Source organism: Pan troglodytes, chromosome 15 (assembly GCF_028858775.2).
Source record: "Pan troglodytes isolate AG18354 chromosome 15, NHGRI_mPanTro3-v2.0_pri, whole genome shotgun sequence".
Lineage (NCBI taxonomy): Eukaryota > Metazoa > Chordata > Mammalia > Primates > Hominidae > Pan > Pan troglodytes.
Genome location: NC_072413.2, coordinates 100,717,370 through 100,744,241, shown reverse-complemented (window position 1 = coordinate 100,744,241; position 26,872 = coordinate 100,717,370). Strand labels below are relative to the sequence as shown.

The 26,872-nt window shown below is 42.5% G+C and overlaps 1 protein-coding gene across 4 annotated transcripts in view; it reads right to left on the bottom strand.

Moving 5' to 3' along the window:
* Window positions 1-2,140: 2,140 nt before the first annotated feature.
* Window positions 2,141-26,872, bottom strand: part of RCOR1 (REST corepressor 1) — a 135,572-nt gene continuing 110,840 nt past the window's right edge. The window contains exons 5-12 of one of the 4 annotated variants that reach the window (XR_010151278.1): window positions 25,906-26,067; window positions 24,161-24,279; window positions 21,708-21,786; window positions 18,104-18,298; window positions 11,620-11,697; window positions 11,327-11,384; window positions 10,283-10,898; window positions 2,141-6,225 (exon numbers count right to left, since the gene is read on the bottom strand). Coding sequence is in view for 3 of the 4 variants with exons in the window: in XM_522957.8 (XP_522957.3) it covers window positions 6,187-6,225; window positions 10,283-10,512; window positions 11,327-11,384; window positions 11,620-11,697; window positions 18,104-18,298; window positions 21,708-21,786; window positions 24,161-24,279; window positions 25,906-26,067 (960 nt within the window). In the remaining variant the exon portion in view is untranslated. Of the gene's footprint in view, window positions 6,226-10,282; window positions 10,899-11,310; window positions 11,536-11,619; window positions 11,698-18,103; window positions 18,299-21,707; window positions 21,787-24,160; window positions 24,280-25,905; window positions 26,068-26,872 lie in introns of those variants that run through there. The other 3 variants (XM_522957.8, XM_054665805.2, XM_016926750.3) reach the window with 3 other exon arrangements.

The window sequence follows — 26,872 nt, the reverse complement described above, 5'->3', positions numbered from 1 at the left end:
CTGCACTCCAGCCTGGGCAACAGAGCAAGATTCAATCTCAAAAAAAAAAAAAAAAAAAGACCCCAAAACAAAGAATAAGTCAGGGTCATCCATGAGCTAGTCTGGGCCCAAACGATGCCCCAGGCACGGCCTCTGATCTGTCGAGAAGGCAAGCAATTTGCATAGAGCCTCAAATACCCGTCAGCTCCAAGAGTCAGTGCCTAGCATGTGCTTGGTGCGTGGGAAGCACGGTGCTTGGGAGCTGCAGGGAAGGGAGCTTCTGAGAGCCAGCACCTGCCTCCAAGCAGTGCAGCTGCTCCCCGTTGGGTGTGGGTACCATGGCCTTTCCAGCAGTGTCAGCACCAAGTGCTCTCAAGATCTCTCCCTCCCATAAGCTGAAAGGCTGGGACGGGCCTGGCAGGGACCTCACCAGGCCTCTCCCGAGCCTTGTAATTCTCACTTTGGTGCTGTCTTGGCCTAGATTCCCCCCAAAAGCAGAGCCTGAGATGAGGCTTTGTGGGTAAATGGTTTGCTTTAGAAACCAATCCCAGGCAACAGAAGTAGGGGGCCAGAAAAAGTGAGGCAGGGAAGGAGAATCAGTCCTAGACCATTTCTGAGCTGGTCTCTGCAGGGGGCCGCTGAGGGGGAGCTGCTGTCTATGGCTGCCTTACCCAGATTACCCAGAGCTGCCCCTGGGGATGGAACTCCCTGCTACTTCCAGGCTGCTGTTCCTGAGCTCCCCTAGGTCACCTACCTCAGGGTGCTGCAGTCACCTGTCTGAAGCCGGGGTTGTGGGGAGGGCCAAGATGATGGGAAGTGAGGCACAGAGGCGCCTCATCTACACCTGTATACAGGTGTTTTTCTCCCCCTCAGTCCGAGAAAAGGGAGCTGGAGCCAGGGCCTCCATGTGTCTGACTCGGGACTCACAGCCTGCCCGCTATCCCTTCCTATCCTGTGCCCTTGCACGCGCTCAGGTTAGGCCAGTCTTTGAGAGGGGCTCTCCCTCAACCCTCCGTAGCTCCCTCTTCCCAGCCTCAGCCATCGCCCGGGGTTCTTTGAAGTCACTAAAGGCCAAGTCCAAACGGCTCCACCTTCAGTGCCCAACCCAGCAGACGTCCAGCAGCATCCTGGCAGGCGGCCACCTTGGCCTCAACCTTCCTCCTCTCTGTCCTTGGCACTCATTTCCTCTTGTTCTAGACCACAAGCCACCTTCACAAATCACAGCGGAGGTCCCAACACTCTTGGCCTCGGCCCCTAGGTGCCACCCTCACCCAAGCAGACCCTCTCCCCTTTCCACAGGCTCAGCTCCCGGACAGGCACTCTCTAAATTAGATGCGAGGCAGCTGCGGCCTCCCTCCCAGACCTCCCTGTAGCTGTGGCTCCACTCGCCGTGGTGCTGACTGCTGTCACCTGGAGGATATGTGCAGTGTCCTCCACTAGACTGTCCACACTGGGAAGGCTGGACCCGGTCACCCTTCTACAACCCTCCTACACTGTGCAGTCACACACAGGGGCCCCATCTGCCTGGACCTAGAAATTGGGTTTCTATAGAAGTTATCTAGTGAGCAAGCTCAGTGGCACAATGGATAGTGCACTGGACTTCTAGCCCCAATCTACAGTAGTTATCTAATCAAATTCTACATCCCAGCTAATAAAGGGAAGACCATGAGACCACAGCCACCGCCAGCTTCTTCACGCTACTCAGGAAACTACCGGCACTGGTGTGCATGCACTCTTGGCTGAGCAGAGGCCACAGAGGCAGTGATCTTGCCTCTGCACTGCCACCATCCTGCCTCCAGGGATCAGGACAAAAGCCTGGTCAGGCTGAAAAAAGAAAATCCACCCATGGGGGGAAAAATGCCTCTTACTGAACCCTTCCATTTAAACCCACAACTATCACAAACTTTATGAATTCATGTGCTTCAACTTGATTCCAACTATAAAATTATCATATATAAAAAAGAATGTCAGTTCAGGTAGAGCAAAAGGCTAAAAACAAAAGGCATCCCTGGCGGTGTTTCCACAGGGTCTGATTTGGAAGAAATTCGACATTTGGAAACCCCAAGCCTCACTTAAAAGGAAAGAAAGAACCCCACTTTGTTACAGGGAAGGGTACTGCTTTGATGGAGCGTGGGGGTGCAGAAAATGCTTTCATTTCATATTTTATTACATCAATGGCTTGAAAATTTTTATTTAACCTCAGCAAATATTGGAAATAGAAAAATGAATTCTGCAGAATTTCACAAATAAATTTTCCAATTTCCACTAACAAATGTTATCATTCAATGGCTAAGCAGTTATAATGCTATGAACATTCACCACAATGAATGTGCTGAAATAGAAAACAGGCAAAGAGACATTAAAATATTACTTACAACAGCATTATTACAACATATTTTCTTTAAAATTCCAACGTGGATTTCATCACTTCAAAAGATATACAGCATTTCCATTATATTTGCAAACTTAACCTTATACATCTTTTAAAATCTTGAAAATTTTTTAAGCTGTCTAAAAAGCACTTAGCAAAGTCGATAAGTCTACCTAATGGAATACTATCCACCCCGGTATAAATTTCGTTTTAGGAGAAGGTGGCTGTAAACACTCATCATCACACAACATGCATAGCCTCTGCTGACCTTCCCTTCTTCTGAATGCGACGCCACTGCAATTGTGCTTTACTACAGGTAAGACAGGTAAGAGAAGCTGCAGAGATTCAGGGACTGGCAGAAAGAGCATCGCACAGGACCACTAGGTTTAGGTGACCTGGCCACCTGGAGTCCATCTGAGGAAAGTTTCACTTGACAATAGAAGCTTGAATCCTGGATCATTCGGTTTAGAAACAGGCTAGACAAGAGAGAAAAAGAGGCCCTCGTTGGAGTTGGCTCCATCTTTCCTTAGCTCACATAAAAGCAGGGATCCAGTTAGCGTAATGCACTGTTTGGCTTATTTTTGGTGTGCAATTATACCAATAGTACGTCTGATATTTAGAATGACAAAAATAGGGTATCGTTGAAATTTAAAGTGACAATGAGCACACTTAACAGTGGTCTGTGGTATCTGAGGAAACTTTAGATGAACAGAAAGCCACTGCTTCATGAGTCCACCCCAGTAAGCTGTTACAACCCAACTAACTACCTTTTCATGTTTGTTTTGTGTGTTGAATAGAGGTTTGTGAGCATCAAAACGTCTTATAGGTTAAAAACGATCAAAAACCATTTTGAGGAAGTGGCGTCTCCACAAACACTGTACACCCAGACAACGTGGCATTTGTGTTACACTAGCACCCGACTGTGTGCCAACACTAATGTAATCGGCACAACTGGGGTGTGGTTCCTTCCCAGTTAAAAGAGCTATATTACAGAATGGATCACTGTTGCAGACCAGTCAACACAATATTCAAGTAACAAGGTGTTTAAATGGATAAGTGAAAAAAATTTTACCTAACACTTGACATATCTACATAAAATTAAATAAAACAAACTTTTAATGCATATGCAATACAACTTATATCTTTTAGGAGTTCTAAACTAAAAGTTAAACTATTATTTGCATCAATGACACTATATTTTGCACAATAACTTATACTTAGGAGAAAATTTTCCACAAAAATATATATAATTATGACATTCACATTGATAATTTTTAAGAAGACAAAGCTTAAGTGAACATTCCATCTGAAGCAGTTATCACACCCCAAACCCTACCTGCCAATGCACCTAATTCTTGATATGTTAAAAAGTCTTCATATAAATAAGATCAAACCACTGCGCTTTTAAAGCTAAGTGATTTCTTACATTTACATCATTGCAAAGACAGTGTAATGCAACAGTTTAAAACACAGTGCTATCTTAACGCGGGAAAGCACAACAAAGGCAGTCAAGGACAGCTCCCATTTTCCCTCTGTCAAATAAAAATGACATGCCCCTTCCTCTCGGGGAGAAAGCCCAGGTCAGCTGCTGTGATCACACGTGATTCTTCAGGGTTGGAGACCATTCAGTGCCAGGAACCAAGTAAAGGGATAGTGCAGAATACAGATCAAGGCCTGGCACTGCTGGTCAGCTTGCCACGCTATATAAAAATTAGCATCAAGCTTCCAAGCACTGCCAGGAGGGACCAGGCTATTTTCCTTAACAGAGATATAGACAGACCTATTGGCAGGGTGAGAAACGCACTGCAGCAATTGCCTACTGCTTCTGTTAGCAAGGAGCAGGTCTTGAGGGAAGCACGGAGAACCTAAAGCTTCAGCTCATACCTTAGTGTACCCTTTATGCAATGTGCAAACTTAGGCTGACTCCTTCCCATGCTTCTCCTGCCGCCCTCGGTGTACACAGCAGGCTTATGGTGAAAAGAAGCCTCTCCCTCATCACTAGTGTTATTTTGCTAACCCTGTCTCCAGGTAGCAGCAGCAATCCGGGACTCCTCTGATGCTTCCCAGGCTTTTACGTGACCAACACACACCTGGCACGGGAACGAGATGATGAAGGGCAGCAAGTCCCATTGTACTTCCCTTTTGAATGACCTTTCTCTCCAGACTATACTAAAAAAAAATTTACAATTCCAAAAATCCTAGGTTTCTAGCTGACCCTCTTTCTAAAGAGAAAATCAGCTGACTTCAACAACAACAACAAAAAACAAGGTGCTTGGGAGTCAAAACATATCAAACTTTAATTGCATATTTTAAATTCTTAAGAATTCTGTTTATGCCTTAAAGCATCTGCATTTTTTTGGTATTGAAAGCAGAAAAAAAATCCAAATGATGCAAACAACAACAACAACAAAAGCGACTTCGGCGTATTGAGTGCAGTCTGAATGGCCGTGGGGTGGGAACAGGGTATGTTAGAATGCAGGCTGTCTGCTCCTCAACCCTCAGCAGGCCCATGGTCTGGTAAGATAACAAAAGTGATTCTGGAAGTCTCAAAATGTTTATTAGAAATTTTTACTTGTTCCCAGTCCAACCAAAAGGCATTACAGACCACTCTGTAGGTTATTTCTTTTCATCTCAGTCTCACTAGACCAATACATTGATCACTTCTCTGTCCTGTACTCTGATATGAAAAGAGAGTGGATGGTGTTTGTGTAATCACATCAGCACATGAAGGACACAAACTGACATACAGAGTGCCACATAAAAGGCCAGGCGCACCGAGAGAACGCGGAACAACGCGCAGCTTTCATAAACCAGCGCCAGCTATTCTAATATCCTGACATTTAAAATCTGCACTGTCAGAATCTGCAGCAAGCTCTCCCCTGTCTCCTAATCTCAGTGATGTCATCTTTGGCTAGCAAATAACTTGAAAGAAGAAATAAGACACTAAAACAGAAAAAGGATTGATAACCATGGTTGCCAAAAGGAGAAGGCACCAATTCCAAATTTACAAGCACCAGGTACAGTGATGTGGGCCGAACCTCTTGGAGGTGGGGGGGGGGGGTCAGGAAAAGATGGGGTGGCAACCACCCTGGGGTCACAATGCTGAAAAGTTGAAGGCAGAAAGCATTGAGGTCCACGTTCCCTTTAAGCTACAGTGTCCAACGACAGTTGCAGTAAATGATCTTTGTAACACTTGGGAAGGGAGAAGAGGGAGATTTAAGCCAACTCAATTTATAAATCATAACTATACCCCATGTTTAGGGAAATGTGAGTTGCATCAGGATGCTTGGCATGATAAAGGTTATGATGCAGTCTGGCTATATATATTAGTTTCCAAAAAAGCGTATTATCACTTAGGTGGTTGTCTCAGAAAAGAACAAGAGAAACTTTCTAGAAGGCCAACAGGGTCGCGGTTACTCTGAAAATTACTCTATGCACAAAGTAGAAACTGCAGGCCATGCAGGAACAGAGTCGGGCCTTCCGAGGAGACTGCCTGCTCTGAAGCTGCTGACTGGGAAGAGCTGCCATTGGTGGGGCTCGGGGGCTCCGGCGGGAGAGGCGGTTCCCAGAGTCACAAGAGATGTGCAGGCCATGAGATTTCCCCAGCACGTGGGCAGAGTGTGAGATGCAGTGGAGCTCTCTGGGAAGTGGCGCCAACATGGAGGAACGAGCAAAGAATTAAGGCAGATGGAGCACAGGACTGGAAGTATATGCCTTTTTTGGTAATAGCTGCTTGTCCAGAGAGATGTGATGCAGATGGCTAGGTGATGTCTCGTAATACCTGATATCCCGGATAACACAGTAGTCCACACCAAGTGTTCAAAGCCACCAGTTTCTCAGGAGGCAGATGCATATCTGACATCCAGAACAGGAGCCTGAGGCCAAGAGAAAAAAAAAAAAAAAAAAGGATCAAAGAGTAGGTAAACAACACAAGCTGCTATTTCCAGTGTACTGAAAAGAGAAGGTAGCCAGCAAACCTGCAGAGCAAACACCGAGTTCTTTTTTTTTTTTTTTTTTTTGGAGGGGAGACAGGTCTCACTCTGTCTCCCAGGCTGGAGTGCAGTGGCGCTATCTCGGCTCACTGCAACCTCCGCCTCCTGGGTCAAGCGATTCTTCTGCCTCAGCCTCTCAAGTAGCCGCAACTACAGGCACCTGCCTCCACGCCCAGCTAATTTTTGTACCTTCAGTAGAGACGGGGTTTCACCATGTTGGCAGGGCTGGTCTCGAACTCCTGACCTCGTGATCTGCCTGCCTCGGCCTCCCAAAGTGCTGGGATTACATGCGTGGGCCCCCACGCCCAGCCCACCATGTTCTTAAGGGCAGGGCAAGCGTGTGGCCTCTCCAGCCAGACGTCTTGGCCTCAAACCCCGATATGTGCAAAGAAGTTATCAGTCTTTTTGAGTTTCAGTTTCATCATGTGCAGAAGACACATAGTGATAATACCTACTTCACCAGGATTAAATTTAAGTGCCTGAAAACGGCCCGGCACAGTGGCTCACGCCTGTAATCCCAGCACTTTGGGGAGGCTGAGGCAGGTGGATCACTTGACGTCAGGAATTCGAGACCAGCCTGGCCAAAAAGGCAAAACCTTTCTACTAAAAAGAAATATTGGCCGTGCGTGGTGGCGCACACCTGTAGTCCCAGCTACTTGGGAGGCTGAGGCACCAGAATCAAGAGCTCGGGAGATGGAGGCTGCAGTGAGCTAAGATCGTACCACTGCACTCCACTTGCTCTGGGCAACAGAACGAGACTCCGCCTCAAAAACACAAATGAAAAAAAAACCTGAAAAGGGCATATAAGCACAGTGGCAGCCCCAACTCCTCTCACTGGCTTGAGGGCATGCTGTGGCACCCAGCCCGTTCAGCACCCAGTCACTGGTTCTAGCTGGGATACAGGAGCCCATACGATCCCAGGATCTTCTTTAAAAGCTATGAGGCATTTCCTAACTCCCCTCTCCCATTTTTTAAAAAGGACTCCCAGACCCAAACCTAAAGGCTGCATAGCGTCTTACTGCTCTCCGCCATGCTCATGGCATCTCATTGCTGGAGAAACAACTGGGCCATGCATCCAAAATCGCAAAGTGATTGTTCCTTCAGCTAAAAACCATACCATGTACAAGAACCGTTCTTAGATACAGGAGGAGATTTCTCCTCACTGGTAACAGACTTAATCATTTCATAATTTTAAGTGACATCTTTCTGTCCAACCCATGGCACCCTTTCTTCAGTGTAAGGTTGGATATGACACTGTTCCCAACCCACCCTTGTCCACGTCAAATAACTATGAATTTCAAAAGCTCAAAATGCCTTGGGCTACCTACCTGCCTCTAAGCCCTGAAGGAAATAATCTATAACTGACAGACCATTCTGTTACTAGAACTTCTAGGAATTCTCATGTTCTCCCTGTGGCTTCTGCATAATACATAAAACCTGAGGGCAGAAGGGACAGGCAAGACACCAGCAGACATCTTTCTCAGCTGTTGGACTCTACAGGACAAATAAAAAGGTGAAATTACACACACCCCAAGTTCTGTGGACTCACCAGACAGACAAGTAAGCCAGCATTCTAACAAGTTCCCTTAGGCCCTTGGACACAGAGAAGCAGCTGGTCACTAGATTAATTTCCTTCTGCAAACTAACATATGGAGAACATAAAACTAGGTGGCAGGGCAGGGGTGGCACTACAAGAAGCAGAAAAAGAAAGAAACTCAAGAAATAGGCCGGGCGCGGTGGCTCACGCCTGTAATCCCAGCACTTTGGGAGGCAGAGGCGAGCGGATCACTTGAGATCAGCAGTTTTGAAACCAGCCTGGTCAACATGGCGAAACCCCATCTCTACTAAAAATACAAAAATTAGCCAAGCATGGTGGTGCACACCCATAATCCCAGCTACTAGGGAGGCTGAGGGCTGAGGCAGGAGAAGCACTTGAACCTGGGAGATGGAGGTTGCAGTGAGCCGAGATTGAGCCACTGCACTCCAGCCTGGGTGACAGAGGGAGACTCTGTCTCAAAAAAAAAGAAAAGAAAGGTATGAGGGGGTACATTTTAAATGACTAGCGGAGTGAAAAAGTTTGTAAAGGGATATAAGGACTATGAAACTAAACACGAGTTAGATAATACCATTCTTCATTTTGTTTTGCAGAGAAGGCTGGGTAAATAGAGACATGGAAGATCAATCACCAAGGAAAAACTATGATCTGCTGCTTGGAGGAGCCATAACTAGACTGTGAAAAGAAAGACGGTGCTTTGATAATGCAATCCACACGGTAAGTGGATCATTACGGAAGAACCTTCTGGGCTAATAACAAGGTTAAAAAAAAAATACTTGACTCACTTAAGTCAGTCAACCAATGATCCAAGAATAAGAGAATGAAGAAAAAAACATATGCACAACAACTGACATCCTGTTGGTAGGGACTCTTGGTCCTAAATTTACTATGAGATTTGTTATGCCAGCCCAGCCAACACTGGCTTTGATCAAATGCGAAGAGGGAATAGAGCCAGCGTTCCCAACTGTTTCTGCTTCCAGTCATCCTGGGACTGAAGCCGGAAAACACACACACAAGAAGCAAGCTTTCATTCCTGCAAATTCTAATGGTTCTTCCCCAGCAGTCTCCAGCTTTTCAATGCTTCCTAAACTGAGTGCTAACAGGGGCAATTAGTGCTGGTACAAAAATCACTGAAAATAAAAAGAAAGAAGAATAAAGAAAAAAATCACTGCTGAAAGATAAAAACACCATCATTTAATTCACATGCTCTTTTCAGGCAGAGCTATGCATGGGGGTGATTCAGGGGTACTGACCTTGGCAATATTATAGACGTGGTACACTTATTATAAAGATTTTCTGGCAAAAGGCTCTAAAGAATCTAATTCTAACAAATTTAATATGTTTCAATGGTGTTCTTACAGATGGCTGTGCCTTGAGGTCCTTTCTCCAGTCAGCAAAGAGGCCCTGCATGGAGTGGCGGCACCACGCTCCCAGGGGATGCCAATACCTCACGAGGTACTTCCATGCTCAGGTCAGGAGGGGCCTTCTGGGCTGTTTCCAGAGCCAGGCCCTTGGAGCAAAATGGTAGCACACGCAATACAAAATAGGTAATCTCAAAACATTCCAGTATGGTTTGAAAAGGCTTTGATGTGAAAGTGACTTTCCTTATAAAGCTAAATTAATTCTTAAATTACCATGCCTGTGAACAAATTCAGATGCAAAGTGATTGGCAAGTAACTCTTTCTTATGCCCAGCCCCAGGCTCATCTGCTCTGGGAATAGAGGGACAAATATAACAGCGAGGCAGGCCAGACTAGATGGGGAAATGGCAGGTGCCCCTGACACAGGAAGCAGGGAGGTGACAGATGAGACCAGGGCTATCATTCCAGAAATTAGCCACCATCACAGAAGTTCCAGCCAGCCACAGAATTGTCCCCATCAATACTTAAGCCCATCAGCCCCAAAGAGCATCAAAGGCTGAAAGATCTGGATGGCAGGGAGAGGCCTCAGGAGCTCCTGGCTGGCTCGCTGTGCTGAGTCATGATGATGTGACCGCACATTGCAGATGACGGAGCTTCATCGACATCCCTCACAGACAGGACAGCTTTCACTGCATTTTTACTTTTTGTTTATGCCCCCACTCCCCTGTCTTTGTCACTCAAGATTTTACTGTATTTAAGGAAAAACTGATAATGCAGAGTATTTTGTAGCTGGAGGAAATCAGGATGGAATTCAGGATTTGCCCAGAAATTAACATGTGAATAATATACAGGCACCAAGAACTGGAGTCAATGCATACACATCCTGGCTATTTACAGGTAAGAGTGAAGTTACTAATACAGCTGATACCTAAAAATCTCTATAGCTGAAGAAATTCATCACTTTAGAAACTGGAGTATCAAGCGTGAACCTGACGAGAGAAGTGACTGTTTTGTTTCAGATTTACCTCGTCTTCCTCTTCGGGCATCTTAATGGAATTATCTGGGGACTTCACAGGCTTCTGGTTACTGGGCCCATTGGTCTCTTCTTTACCATGTTCTGCCTCCCATTCTTGTAAAACTTCATCTATGTTGAAGCGGCGTCGATAATTTACAAAAAAGTTTTTCACTTGTACCACTGATTTGTTCCCAATCACGTCTGAGATTGCCTGAAAATCTCGGCCATATTTCCTGATGGCTAAGGATGTAAGAAAGCATTTTTTAAAACACAAGAGAAAAACATTTTTTTAAAACCACAAGTGACACTTACCTCTTTATCCAGATAAGAAAACATACAGGCTTTTAACAGCAGGCAATAATTTCGTGTATTATTAGAGTAGGAAAAAGTACCAGTCAATTCTAGACACATTCTGGAGATGACCGACCCTGTCATTTTGATATCTGTCTTCCCATTACATGTCACATAACAGCTGAAGTCACCCAGCAATTGCCCTAGGGTTGGAGACATTCTGCATTCATCTTTTGGTATCGCAGGTCCAGAGCACCCCCAACCTTTAAAGCCGAACACTCTGTCTGCTTCTTTTGGGGTTTTGTACTTCTGACGAGTCAGAGCTCGATGAGTAACTAGTAAAATGAAATACACCTTTAGAAGACTCAGGGTTCCCGGTTAAGTTTTTACAACTTCTGAGAAGTGGGAAAGGAAAAGAAAAAAGCCCAAAGGAATACAGTAATTTGGCTAAAATGATATCCACTAGGACATAATTGTCCAAGAATCTAGGTGCTGGGAGTAGGGCAGGACATAACTTTTCCCTAAAATCTACCAATGCTCCTAAGCTCTTTTTTTTCCCCTTTATTTAAAAAAAAAATTTTTTTTTTTTAAAGTCAGGGTCTCCCTCTGTTGTCCAGGCTGGAATGCAGTGGTGTGATCATGGATCAATGCAGCCTTGAGCTCCTGGGCTCAAGCAAATGCATCAACCTTCCAAAATGTTGGGATTACAGGTGTGAGCCACCACAGCCGGCCTCCTAAACTCTTTAGAAGAACTTCCCCCTACCTTGTACGGCGAGAAGCTGCTCTTCTGTAGTCCAACGTGCATTACATTTCTGAATGACCTGGATATCCAAATGAGTCATTTTAGCACATTACATTTAGAGATGAGTATGTCCTTATGAGCTTAACGAACCTTTCATTTTCTCTTATCAGAATTTTAACATCAACTGGGTTCATAAAATTATGTCCATATACTCTTCCAAGAGATGTATACTGGGGATGTATCACACCGATATTAAATTCTTAAACATGTAAAACTTGAATATGACTTCTGAGATGATGTTAACATAATCCTACCTCTGGAAGTCGATATGGTTCTATTCCACCATCAAGTTTTTCTTTGAGAGCACTGTTCGTCTGTTTAATATTCTGGATCTAGGAAGGAAAAAATAATTTTCATTTTAAAAATAAAAACTATATAAAGGTATGAAAACAGAACTTAAAAACTTAAAGAAACAAAAACTCAAGAGTAAAGACGTTACTAACATCTGTTTTAGCTGAATTCTGAGATCCCTATGGTATCCTTTGAGGCATCTAACTAGGTTTATTATTTGCTTGTTCAGAGCAACAGATAAGGTACAACCCAAGGAGGAGGGGATGGAGGGCTCTCACGTACACAGTCCTGGATCCACAGCTTCCTAACAGGTGATACCTGAGCAGCAAAACACCTACCTGGAGTCTTACATAAAAGACAGAAGAAATCCCTGGGCTTACTACCACATAGGATTGAACTGAAGTAACAGAGCAGCCACAGTAAGGACCAAAAAGGCCCAGTCTTTACAAAAGAACTGCGGGTGCAGCCTCACAGCGCCCCAAGATCACTGTGCTGTCCACCGCTTCTACACAGGGCAGAAGTGCACAAGCATAGATTTCTTTAACGATGGGGGGGCAGGGAAAACACAATGTCAGTGAGATTTCCAGAAGTCTAACTTTGATTAACTGTCACGTCTTCACTTTCCCACAAATTATCTTTTTCCACATTACTGCCTTGGCTCAAGGTAATCTTTCACTGTCCTTACCCAGTCGAAAGAAAGACCACAAACAATACCAACCTCCCAGGCTATGGCTGCTCCTTAATTTTCCCATGGACCCTTGAATGAGACAGGTCACGGAAGTATGCTATTTTCTCTCTACTCCAAGTAGAGGGCATATCCGTGTCAAGCACCAGGGAACTCTGAACTCCAGCATTTTTCATCTTTGAATAATCACACAAGCAACTAAGAAAGCCAACGGAAGAGGAGCTTGATTTTCTCAAGTAAAATGTAAAAGACATTCATGAGTAGAAGATGCTACCCGAAAATTTTTAAGTTTTTTTCACTTGTAATTAATCTAAATTTAAACAACCACACATGGGGCTGCTGGCTGCCATGCTAGACAATACAATCTCTTAGGATCTTGCTCAGTGGTCTTTCAGTTACCGAAAACCCAGGAAAATTGCAAAGTACTCAGATTATGTTCACTGGATTCCTTTTTGGCTAAAAATGCAACATAGCAACTTTTGGCAGGAAAAAGTCAAGGTTTAGAATATTACATGTCCTCTTCGCATTCCAGTGAAACAGACCACTCTTGTCACTCTAGCTGGTTGTTCATAGATAGTACAAAACTGGGTATATACTGCACTGTGATTAAGTAACGTTATAAAAGAAGCAGAGAGAGTAAATGCAAAACATCTAAAATTCTGAACTAAAAGCTAGCTCTAAATGCTCAGTAGCCTATACCCCTCTTCCTGATGCATTTTCCATATCAGAAATATCTAGGCTGCATATATACCATGGAATACTATGCAGCCATAAAAAAGGATGAGTTTATGTCCTTTGTAAGGACATGGATGAAGCTGGAAACCATCATTCTGAGCAAACTATCGCAAGGACAGAAAACCAAACACCGCATGTTCTCACTCATAGGTGGGAATTGAACAATGAGAACACTTGGACACAGGATGGGGAAACATCACACACCGGGGCCTGTCGTGGGGTGGGGGGAGCGGGGAGGGATAGCATTAGGAGATATACCTAATGTAAATGATGAAGTGGGTGCAGCACACCAACATGGCACATGCATACATATGTAATAAACCTGCACGTTGTGCACATGTACCCTAGAACTTAAAGTATAATTTAAAAAGAAGAAGAAGAAGAAGAAGAAATATCTAGGCTGTGTAGTCCCAACTACTTGCGAGGCTGAGGTGGGAGGATAGCTTGAGTCTGGGAGGCAGGGGTTGCAGTGAGCCGAGATCGCACCACTGCACTTCAGACTGGGTGACAGTGCCAGACCCTGCCAAAAAAAAATTAGGCTAGTGCAGTGGCTCACACCTGTAATCACAGCCCTTTGGGAGGCCAAGGCAGGAAGGATCATTTGAGCCCAGGAGTTCAAGAACAGCCTGGGTGACACAGCAAGACCCTGTCTCTACCAAAAAAATTTTAAAATTAGCCAGGTGTGGTGGTGCTCACCTGTAGTCCTACCTACTTAGGGGGCTGAGGTGGGCAATTGCTTGAGCCCAGGCCTTTGAGGCTACTGTGATCCATGACTGTATCACTACAGTCCCAGGATGGACAACAGAGCAAGATCCTGTCTCCAAAAAACAAAATACGCCCCCTTCCGCCCGCCAAACATCTAGTGTTTATTAAGCAGGAAAAAAACAGAGATTACTGCCACCATCATGCTAACTGGAAAGTGAGTGGCAATGAAATAGGTAAGAAATAGGATGCAAAGGTAATCACACTTAAAGAAAAAACAAGATGAAAAAGAAAAGCCATCCACTTGTCCTGACGCCCTACCTAGACACCACCCTCCCACCCAACCCTCAGTCATACAGAACTTTCTGTTTTCTACTTTACTGTGGGCACAGTGATTCCTCTTTTAACGTCAGATCACTTTATTCTCCACTCAGAGAAAGACCTGATGCAACCAGCACTGTTCACTGGCTAATTTAAGAGACATGCCCAGCCCCCTTCTCGCTGGTAGAGGCTGATGATGTCTTGGGAAGGAGGAAGAGCAGTACGCAACACACGGGCACACAGAATTCAGCTAAGGAGCTTCCGGTAAGGCTTTTGCTTGTCCTGCTAAAAGGGACAGACAGGTTACCTCCACCCCCACCTCCTCTTCATACTGCCCTGAATGCAGATGTGAGGGTTGCAAAATGGCTCCAGTAGCTTCCAACATGAGGCAACAAGCAAGATGAAAAGCCAACAGCTGAGAATGGCACAGTAGAAGACCTGAAAAGTACCTGGGTCCCTGAGAGCATGACTGAACACATGAACTAACACCAGTAGCCACTGATGTTGGCACTTCTTGCTATTTGAGAAAAATAAACCCTAAATTGTTTAAGCTGTTGTTAGTCGAGTTTGCTGTTATTTTCAGAATATATCCTTGATATACCAAACATGGCGGCCTCCAGAACAAGTGGCCCAAGTGAACTGAATGCCCATTTTGAGTCTAGAAGCACATTTGGCAATGAACACACTGCTGCACTGTGGCGCTAAAAGGCTGTGGAAAGGAAATCACCCACCTCCTCTCTGAGTGAGGCTGAGTCCTCCCTCTTCATAATTGTGAGCGACCTTCAAATTTTAAAAATTCTTGCTCTTGACCCTGCTCTGAAAACTAAAGAATCTTTTCTCTCTCACCCTATGGAGTCAATAACACCTCGGTGCAAGAGGAAGGCCTCTTTTTCTTTTCTCAATATATTAAACAGCAACCACCAGGAGCTCACTCAGCAGAGGGAGAAAGGAGCATCCTTGTAAAGGAAGATGACAATGTCAACAAGAGCTCACAGCCCGAGACAGTTCTTCCAGTGCAAACAGAACTTCAAATGCTCTCTCACACAGTAGCCCGGACATATTCTGTGAGATCAGGCAGGCCAGGATTAATCTCATTTGAAAAGAGGCCTAGAAAGATTAAGTGATTCTCCTAAGATTAGAGTGCAGCTGTGCCAGCAGCCACAACAAGAAGCCGCTCCTCTGAGCACACAGAGTGTGCTTGGGTCCTGGTCTGGGCTGCCTCCCTAAACCATAAGAAAGACAGCAGCACGCCCTGCTCTTCGCGTCTATGAGATGACAGTTGGTCTACTGTTTGACCTTCCAAGGGAACCATCAAGATAAATCAAAAGCAGCAAAAACCAAAAATAGTCAGTCAGTCAACAACTTGCTGATGGATTTCTGGAAACTGAATTCCAGAGAGAGAATGAAAGGACAGGACCCAACTACTAGGTTGAATTTTCAGTTTAAATGTACTATGCAATCAGATTAAAATAATAAGCTACATAGCAGGCAAAAATAATTATAAAAAGTAATTTAAAAAACAATATCCTTTACAAGAGCACCAAAAAAGTACCAAATATCATGGAATGACTAACAAAAGATGCGTTAAGTTCTTACACAGAAAACAATACAACATTGAAAGAAATTACAAACCTATAGAAGTAGAGGGGTATATCAGGTTCACTGATCAGAAAACTCAATAAAGACGTTAATTCTCCATTTTTATCTATAGATGCAATATAATCCCAATCAAAATTCTAATAGAATTATTTTTCTGAAAATTGATAAAGTAATTCTAAATTTTACATGGAAAGTACAAGGCCAGGGATAACCAAGACAACCTTGGAGAACTTATATTACACCAGATAACTAAATTAATAAAGTACATAAAGTTAGGACAGTATGTATTGGTGAAGGATGGACAAAGAGATTAAAGGAACAGAGAACCTCAAACCAGACCCATATGCATACAGACACTGGATGTAAAACAAAGGTCCTGCTGCGTTGCAAAGGATAAAGGACAGTTTCTTCAATAAATACTTGACCAAATTGATACTCATATGAAAACAAAACAGTGACTATTAATCCGACATGTAACAACAAATACAGAAAAACATTTCTAGATCAAAATGTAAAAGGTAAAACAACACTTCTAAGACTAACATGAGAGAATATCGTCATGACCTTGAGAAAGGTGAACAGAACTCAAAAACACTAACCTCAGAAGACTAAGAAACTAAACTACCTTAAAATGAAGAATTACTGTTCATCAAAAGATACCATTGAGAGTCACAGAATGCAAAACATATTTACAGCATTTAAAATACAAGTTGTAGAAAACAACTCAGAGCCTGAAGAACACCTATAAACCAATAAGAAAATACGCAACCTGACAGAAAAAAAACAGATGAGACTTGAGTAGACATGTCACAAAAGAGGATATCCAAATGACCAACAAATGGATGAAAAGGTGAGCAACCTCATTAGTCATCAGGGAACTGCCAAATAAAAAGTATAATGAGGCATCATTATAACCCATCAGAAGGGCTAAAATTTAAGACTACCAAAATATGGCAATGATGTAGAGCAGTGGTTCTCAAATGGGGACAATTTTGCCCCTGTGAGGTAATCTGGTGATGCCTAGGGATATTTCTGTTGTCACAACTGGTAGGGGGAGGGTGCTACTAGCATTTACTGGGTCAAGACCAGGGATGCTGCTAAACATCTTCCAGTGCACAGAACGGCCCATCATGAGGATAGTGCTACAGCTGGGAAACGCTGATGTGCAAACAAAACGCACATAAAACGACAGGACCACTTTGAAAAACTGTTTAGCTCTCAGGTTGAAAGAAAGCCAGACATAAAATAAACAGTACCACATGACTTTCATTTATATAAAATTCAAAAATGGACAAAAACAACTTATGGCTTTAAAAATCAGAACAGGGCCGAGTGTGGTAGCTCACACCTGTAATCTCAGTACACTTTGGGAGGCTGAGGCGGGCAGATCACTTGAGCTCAGGAGTTCAAGACCAGCCTGGGGAACATGGCAAAACCCCGTCTCTACCGAAAACACAAAAAATTAGCCAGGTGTGATGACAAGCGCCTGTACTCCCAACTACTTGGGAGGCTGAGATGGGAGGATCATTTGAGCCCCGGAAGCAAAGGTTACAGTGAGCCAAGATCGCACCGCTGCACTCCAGCCTGGGCAACAGGACAAGACACTGTCTCAAAAACAAAATAAAATTTAAAAAAATCAGGGTCGGGCGCGGTGGCTCATGCCTGTAATCCCAGCACTTTGGGAGGCCGAGGCGGGCGGATCATGAGATCAGGAGATCGAGACCATCCTGGCTAACATGGTAAAACCCCGTCTCTACTAAACATACAAAAAACAATTAGCCGGGTGTGGTGGCGGTTGCCTGTAGTCCCAGCTACTCGGGAGGCTGAGGCAGGAGAATGGCGTGAACCGGGGAGGCAGAGCTTGCAGTGAGCCGGGATTGCGCCACGGCACTCCAGCCTGGGCGACAGAGCGAGACACTGTCTCAAAAAAAAAAAAAAAAAAAAAAAAAATCAGAATAGTGGCCACCTACAAGGAGGAGTCAGGTAATAAAAGAGGGGTGGAGTTGCTGAAGGAATGCAACATTCCATGGAATAGTGACCAGGAGGGAAAATGCATGGGCCTGGGGGCAACATTCCGTTTTTTGATCCAGATGCAGGTTACTGGGGTATGTTCATATTGTGAGAAATCATGGAGACACAGACACATATATAATATAAATATGATATTCATATGCTTTGCTATATACTTCAGAAATACTTCCAGATCACACTATATCCATACACTTCAATTTATATGTTCATTAAAAAGAAAAACAATGGGCTGGTACTCAAGATCTGTCCAATTCCTTCAAAACAAAATGCTCCTTTGAGATTTGCGGAAAGAGAACATTCACATATATGAATAACAGAAACACCTCTAAAGTGCTAATTAATTCTTTTACATCCAAGACCAGGCTTATGAGTACCTGTCGTTTGACTGAAACCAATTCCATGTCTAGTTGTCTCAGCACCGTGGTAGCAGCAGTGGCATTGGCAGAAACAGCCTCCACATCTTCTTGAGAAAGAAACATTCCTTTTGGAGGTTTCCTTTTTGCTCTATTTTTAGCTTGTGTGCTATGTTTTTCTTTTTTGACCTGAGGAACTGTCTCAGTAGGGGGAACCTGCATGATATACACAGGTGATGAATGAAACTTAAAAAAAAGTCAAATGATCAGTAATAAACATATTTATTTCCTTAACATGGCACCAAAACAATCTAAGACAAATACCATGCCCTATCAGAACCAAATGAGATCTATAAATTCTAACAGGCAGTTCACAGACAGAATTTGGGCTACTGAGTTTTGACTAAACACCACGAAACTGTGTTCCACTCCTTCTTGTACAAATACTTCCTTACTCTATCATTTCAAGCCAATGAAAATAAGAATTCTCAGCTTCCTCTAGTAATATAGAAAGAAAAAAATCTGTATTCTCTGCTAATGAGTTTTGTGGCCACACACACATCTGTATTTAGCTACATTAAATTACAGCTTTTTATACACATTTTTGGATAACACAATTTTTACAGCAACTTATATAACTTACTCTAAAATAATATACTTTATCATTTTAAAATGCATGACGGCTATTAATTTCTGTAAAACCAAAACCTTCAGAAATGAAACACAGTAAAATCTTGTCAAGTTAAAGAATATAACTTACTGGTAACCATTTTAAGAACAAGAAGTTTTTATAATTGCTCATAATTCCATCTTGTTAGTGCATTAGCATTCACTGATAAAGCTGAAAATATGACTTTCTGCTTCATATTTTAAAAGACTGAGCTAAAGACACTGCAAAACTATAATGGTAGTGATAATTTCTTCAACAAGTGGGTAATACAAAAATATTAGTAGGCAATAAACTGCTGTGTATGGGACTACGATGTTTAATAAAGATCACCAACTGACTACGTCTGTTCTAGTATCATTTTAATACTTAAAAAAACTACGGGCCAGGTGGCTGGGCATGGTGGCTCACGCCTGTAATCCCAGCACTTTGGGAGGCTGAGGCGGGCGGATCACGAAGTCAGGAGATTGAGACCACCCTGGCTAACACAGTGAAACCCCATCTCTACTAAAACTACAAAAAATTAGCCAGGTGTGGTGGCGGGCGCCTGTAGCCCCAGCTACTCGGGAGGCTGAAGCAGGAGAATGGCGGGAGGCTGAGGCAGGAGAATGGCATGAACCTGGGAGACGCAGCTTGCAGTGAGCCGAGATTGCACCACTGCACTCCAGCCTGGGCGACAGAGTGAGGCTCCGTCTCAAAAAAAAAAAGAAACTGTGGGTCAGGTGTGGTGGCTCACGGCTGTAATCTCAGCACTTTAGGAGGCCGAGGTGGGTGGATCACTTGAGGTCCGGAGTTCAAAACCAGCCTGGCCAAGATGGTGAAACTCCGTCTCTAGTAAAAATACAAAAATTAGCCAGGCATGGTTGCGGGCCCCTGTAATTCCAGCTACTTGGGAGGCTGAAGCAGAGAATTGCTTGAACCTGGGAGGCGGAGGCTGCAGTGAGCTGAGATCGGACCACTGCACTCCAGCCTGGGCAACAGAGCAAGACTCCATCTCCAAAAAAAAAAAAAAAAAAAAAAAAAGATTTAGCCATTTTCTTTCTGAATCAGAAATAACACTATATAAATAAGAATTATAAAAATTGTATGAAATCAAGTGTTTTCTCTCATTTAAAATGTGCCACTGAAAAACCTAGTAAATAGCAATACATCAACACAAAGCTTAATAAAAACTACAACTACAATTTGATTTCCCAAACAATCTAATTTAGCTAACCCTCAGGATCTTATTTGGGCATTCATATAAATTATGCAGAAAAAAACGACCAATTTCCAATTTGGTGATATACAACCAAAAAAAAAAAAAAAAGCCTTAACAATGTATCTAGAACACGTTGACTCAACAATACAACTTCCAGGAATCAGTTCTAATGAAAAAAACCTATGAGCACAAATAGTGAGTTATGTGAGAATCAATCCAGCATTGTTTATAAAAGCAAAAAACAGGAGGAATAAACAACTGGGAAATCCACATAGGATAAGGTAACTCAATTATGAAACATTCATGTGACAGAATAATATATAGCTACGTATACAAATATATTTGACATAAAAAAAAATTCAAGGTCCAGCCTGGCCAACATGATGAAACCCCATCTCTACTAAAAATACAAAAAAAAAATTAGCAGGGCGTGGTGGCATGTGCCTGTAATCCCAGCTACTCGGTAAGCTGAGGCAGGAGAATCACTTGAATCCGGGAGGCAGAGGTTGCAGTGAGCCAAGGTCATACTACTGCACTCCAGCCTGGGCAACAGAGTGAGACTGTGTCTCAAAAACAAAATTAAAAAAAATAAAATCAAGGGCTGGAGGTGGCTCATGCCTGTTATCCCAGCACTTTGCAAGGCCATAGTGGAAGGACTGCTTGAGCCCAGGAGTTGGCGGCTGCAGTGAGTCATGGTGCCACTGCATTCCAACCTGGGTGACACAGGAGACCCTGTCTCAAAAAAGAAAAAGAGAAAAAAAAAAATCAAGGTAGAGTAAATTTAAAAGGTTCTAAAAATTACAAAGCTCCCATTATATTATTTTTAAAAAGTGACTAGATTCAGAATTATGAATATACAGGCATATACATTTTACAGAAAGAGTTCTCAGGAAAAAGTCACCAAAAGGTTGACAGTGATTATGGATAATATTATAAATCACTTTAATTTTCCTCTTTCAGTTAGCTGTATTTCCTACCTTGTCTATAAGAAACATATATTACCGATGTCATTTTAAAGTTTTGATAAATTTAGACCCTTCTGTTTTTATAGGCTTAAAATAATAACTGTTCTTATAATTTGGAGCAGAGAGAAAGAACTCTCTGAGAAATTTTTTTGAAACTATAGACTGTGTCTTTGGAAAAATACCTCTATGAACCTATATAAAAGTTACATGCAATTGTAGAGGTTCACGAGCCCCCTGAATCCAGAAACTACAATCTCTTGTATAATGATTTTTTTTAATGATAAGATGAAACAGTCACCATGTGAGAGAGGATGGTCCTGGCTCCCCCTGGTGTGACCAAATTGCTGCTTCTGAGTAACAGGAGGGCTGTGCCGAGTCCCTGCCAGCTCCCTGCAGTCACCCCAGGCACGGCATGGGTGCCTAGGACGGGCAGATGCTGGGGCATCTATAGCGTGAATGGAGACCCTAAGGCTGCCTGGAATTCACTAGACCACTTGCTAACCTACTGAGCTAATGGCTTACGAAGAAAGTCAGTGAGGACTGCTGTTCTAGGGAACATCATTACTCATTAGTGCTATTTTCTATCCTTTAAGCCTTCCTTTATTCACATCTATTGGCAAACAAAATTATACAATCTATAAAGCAAAGACAGTATTGTTGAAAAAAAAGTCATATCATGCTGCTTTCCACATAGCACTTAATATATTAAGTAGAACAAGCAAGATGAATGTTTTATTTATGAAACTAGTAATAAAATTTATTCGCCTAAACAATACTAGGGGGAAAAAATACCTCCTTTTTGCTTTCCTTGTTTTGATCAACCTCAATGTCAATGGGATTGTTTCCATTTGTCTCTTCCAGTTCATCCTCGCTGGAAGACAAGAACAAGTTACTGAATGATTATTTTGTACTAATTTTCCGAATACAAACGATAAATTGATTTAACTGAAAATTTTGTACTAATTTTACCAAATATAAATAATAAATTGATTTAATATAAAATTAGTATGTTTTCAGGCTGCTGAGATAAAAACATCTTTGTAATTCAAACAGAATACCAACTCCATAGTTCTTTCAGTCTAAGTGATGAGAAACTACTAAAATAGATTCCTAACTTCCCAATCCAGATCTAAAACACTATTGCTCTATATTTGTAAACTGAAAATATCAAAATGAAAATGCATTTACATGTTATTTTCTCATAATTATCTATTGAGGACTAGGATATGATTACTAAACAAAACTGAGAAATTATGGGAGAATAAATTTCCACTGCATTGGGAATAAACCTGCTAACAGTAAAAAAAATCCTTTTCCAAGTACCGTCTTTCTACCCAAGGCCACACAAAGTCTGAGGCTTTTCTGGTGTCCTGGACAACTGATGTTTTAAAATTATGTTTAATTTTAAAAAGAAAACTTACATTGGTATAGCACTTTAAATGCTTTTTGTAATATCCTGAATGTAGTATTTCATTTAATTTAAAACAAAGAAACAAGAAAAGCCCCAATGTAGGTAGGAATGCAACTGTAAAAAATGAGAAAACTAAGTCTACAGAAGTCAAGTGCGAGGTGGGCCTGCCCCAGTTTGCCCACCTCGCACTGCCTCTGGAATCCATCCCAGGGGACCATGCCCACTATGCGCCACCTCCTCCCCATCCTCCACCAAGGTAGCAGGAAGCTCTAGCTGAGGAAAGAGTGTCCACAACAAGAAAGTGCCTTCGGCTAAGGGAATTTTGTCCCAGTCCCTGCCATGACTTTCACAGGCAAGTCCTGTTAGAAAGCCAACAATTTATCAGGTGCTGCTGCAGCATCTCCATCCCCACATCCCAAAAGTGGTTGAGGTGCACATGGGAGGTGGAGGCAAAGCACTTCCTGGCCCCATCGGGACTAATGCAAAAAAAAAGCCTCCAGGGAGTAAGAATGGAAGTGTTGGCAGGTATTCTTATTTCACACTCAAGGATATCCAATCCCACTCTGTATTATTTAATTTTGATTGCTGCTTAGTAAACTGCATCTGCTTATAGTAACAGACTTACTATATAGACAATGAACTAGGGAAATGAAAAAGCTTCATTAAAAGTTAATAAGAGTACTCATCCATAAATAAACCTACTAGTATATAAGTCAGAGGCAAAAATATGCAGATGTATCATGGTCGATAATTTTATAGGCTCTTACAATTAAAAGAGCTTTGGAGATGTTCTTAACATCACTCTCAATTTATACTTGGGCCAAGAGGTTTGAATTCTCCAAAAGTGATACTCAACTTTCAATGTGTTCTCACATGTTACTCTTTCATTTGAAATGATAAAATTCCATCCTGAGATGGGACACCGGGGACCATATATTTCATCCTCCTTCATTTTATTTTTTTATTATTAATTGATAAAAATATTACAGGAAATGTGGAAAATAGGATTTTTTAAAACCCACCTATATATCTCACCACCCTAACAAGGAAACCACTAGGTCTGCATGCTGCCTTCTGGCCTTCAAACATCTTCATTTTAGAGTTAAGGAAAACAGAAGCTTGGGGAAGACGCATGTTGAAGTCACCTGGCCTGTGAGTATGTACAATTTTACACATTTTAAAAAATAAATTAAAGACCTTAAACATCCCAGTGTAGCCTGTGGCATGTAAGTGGAATCTTCAGAGCTGAGACCAGAGCCCATTTCTGAGTGTGAGTACCTGGCCATTTCTACTTCTCTATGCTACATACAAGACTGAGGAAGTGATGGTTAAGAAGTATTCTCCATACTGAGCTATCCTTAAAACTAATATCCTTACTAAGAGATTATAAAATGTTTCTCTTTCTCATTCACACACAAAACACAGATGGTCAAAAAAAGAAGCAGCAACTCTAAGTTGTATTGTATTTTTGTTTCCACATGGCAAACATAAAAACACACCAAATGAATCTTGTAAAAATATAAATATACCACGTTAAACCTCAAACTACAAAATAAAAGATTCTTTTTTATTAAAAGGAGCCACCCCTTCTAAATGGGAAGGAAAAAAAATGGGTCAAAGTTAACTGACTCAAAATGGAAGTTCACTGACTGCAGGGAAAGAGTGGTGAGAAAAAATACCTGAATAATGTGACACGCTCTAATACATCTCATGAACATGTGGTTCCACCAGGGAGGCGCGGAGGGAAAACCAGTCATTCTGCCTTGCCTTTGTGTATCTGGGGCTCTTAGATAGTCCCCTAAGTGGTTAGACAACACCACAGCCATGTGCTCACCTCTCCTCCCGCTCCCGTTTTTGTTTCCGGGCATGTCGATCCATCACACTAGTTTTAGTCCTCGTCTTCTTCCAAGAATAGTAAAATTTCACCAGACTTGCTATAGATTTATCAGGAAGCTAAACATAAAAAATGAGTTGGTTTATTTAAATAAAAAAGTAATCTTTAAAAATCAAATGTTTAAGGCCGGGCGCAGCGGCTCACGCCTGTAATCCCAGCACTTTGGGAGGCCGAGACGGGTGGATCACGAGGTCCAGAGATCGAGACCATCCTGGCTAACACTGTGAAACCTCGTCTCTACTAAAAATACAAAAAATTAGCCGGGCGTGTTGGCGGGCGCCTGTGGTCCCAGCTACTTGGGAGGCTGAGGCAGGAGAATGGCGTGAACCCAGGAGGCGGAGCTTGCAGTGAGCCGAGATCACGCCACTGGCACTCCAGCCTGGGCGACAGAGCGAGACTCCGTCTCAAAAAAAAAAAAAAAAAAAATCAAATGTTTAGATACCTTTAATAAGGATCACTCTTCTATGTCTGAAGCCATAGCCCTTTTTTCTGATAAAAAATTGATAAGTGAATTCTGATCAATAGGTATTTTAAATTACTAAAGTTTGTAAGTGAAACTTAGTCAATAAAAGATGGTAAAATCAGTTCGAGATGAATCAAGTGTTTTCACACACCAAATGTTCTTAAATAAAACTTAGTTTATTTTTTTAAAATTCATTTTAACACTTAATGGAAATGTCAGTAAGCTTTTAAGTAGGGGTCTACCAAAGAGCTTTCCAGAATCTAAATGATAAGCCAGCTGTCCCCAGGCAGACAGAGCCCCTTGATGCACCACCTCAGACAAACATCAAAGATCCTTTGTGCCGGGCGTGGTGGCTCACGCCTGTAATCCCAGAACTTTGGGTGGCTAAGGCAGACGGATCACGAGGTCAGGAGATGGAGACCATCCTGGCTAATATGGTGAAACCCCGTCTCTACTAAAGATACAAAAAATTAGGCCGGATGTGGTGACTCATGCCTGTAATCCCAGCACTTTGGGAGGCCGAGGCGGGTGGATCACGAGGTCAAGAGATCGAGACCATCCTGGCCAACATGGTGAAATCCTGTCTCTACTAAAAATACAAAAAATTAGCCGGGCGTGGTAGCGGGCACCTATAGTCCCAGCTACTCGGGAGGCTGAGGCAGGAGAATGGCGTGAACCCGGGAGGCGGAGCTTGCAGTGAGCTGAGATCGCGCCACTGCGCTCCAGCCTGGGCAACACAGTGAGACTCCATCTCAAAAAAAAAAAAAAAGATACAAAAAATTAGCCGGCCGTGGTGGCACTCGCCTGTAGTCCCCGCTACTCAGGAGGCTGAGGCAGGAGAATCGCTTGAACCCGGGAGGCGGAGGTTGCAGTGAGCCAAGATCATGCCACTGCACTCCAGCCTGGTGATAGAGCGAGACTCCGTCTAAAAAAAAAAGTCCTTCGTATGGGTCTAATCTTTTGGGAGTCCCAACAAGAGGGACTGGGGTGGGTGGGGAGGGTCCAGTCACAGACGACATGATGGGAAGTGCTAGAAGTGCTTTACTCCTGTAACTGGAAAACTCCCATCCACAGAGCAGCATGTACTAAGCTGAATCTAAAGGGGAACTTTATCAAAAATGGGAATATTTATGTTTGAGTATGATATCCCTATCTCAAGTATGCTGCAAAAGAGAGTTAGATAGGAGAAAAAAAATAGAACTCAGTGGTCTCATCTACTTACCATTTGTTGGATTCTATGAAAAGTTTTCCCATGAAAACTAAAGGCTTGCTCAAATAAGACTTTATCTTCCACAGTCCACTCATCTGGGAAAGGGGTAAAGTTGGGCAAATCAGCCAATGACTTTTCGATATTATGTTTATGCCAGAAGAGCATCCCAAGAGCCTACAAAAATGATATCAGTAAAATTTTTGATCAAACAAAAAACAATGAAAATGGAAATGAGACCAGCAAAAGAAAAGTAAAAACGACTTCATATTTAGACAAACTAACTCATCTACAGTGCTAAGTGGCAGACACTGTCAGAGGCCCCTTTTTCTATTCTTTGTAACTGTGGTAATATACACATACTTTTTTTTTCAGGTGATGTAATTTTTATTATAGGTATAATGTCTTTTAATATAGGTATAAGTATCAAGAAAGAGTGAAGCAATTTAAATAAATTATTTAATTTTCAAACAATATGCAATATGTTTTAATTGGAAATTACACATACAATAAAAATATTTTTCTTGGAAATGATAAGTATACAATTCAGGATGGTGATAACTTGTTAGGTACAGCAACAAGGGAAGGTGGTATTTGTTAAGTATGGCAACATATGTATCATCAGGGAAGTGGTCACAGAGAAACTATAAATAATTCTTCTAAAATTTTAAAACATTTATTATTATTATTATTATTATTATTATTATTTGAGACAGGGTCTGGATCTGTCACCCAGGCTGGAGTGCAGTGGCACTCACTGCAACCTCCACCTCCCAGGCTCAAGCAATCCTCCTTGATCACCTCAGTCTCCCAAGTAGCTGGGATACAGGCACATGCCACCACAACCGGCTAATTTCTTGTACTTTCTGTAGAGACAGGGTTTTGCCATGTTGCCCAGGCTGGTCTTAAACTCCTGGGCTCAAGTGATCTACCCACTTTGGCCAGAAGTAGAATTAGTGGATAATACGGTAATTCTATTTTT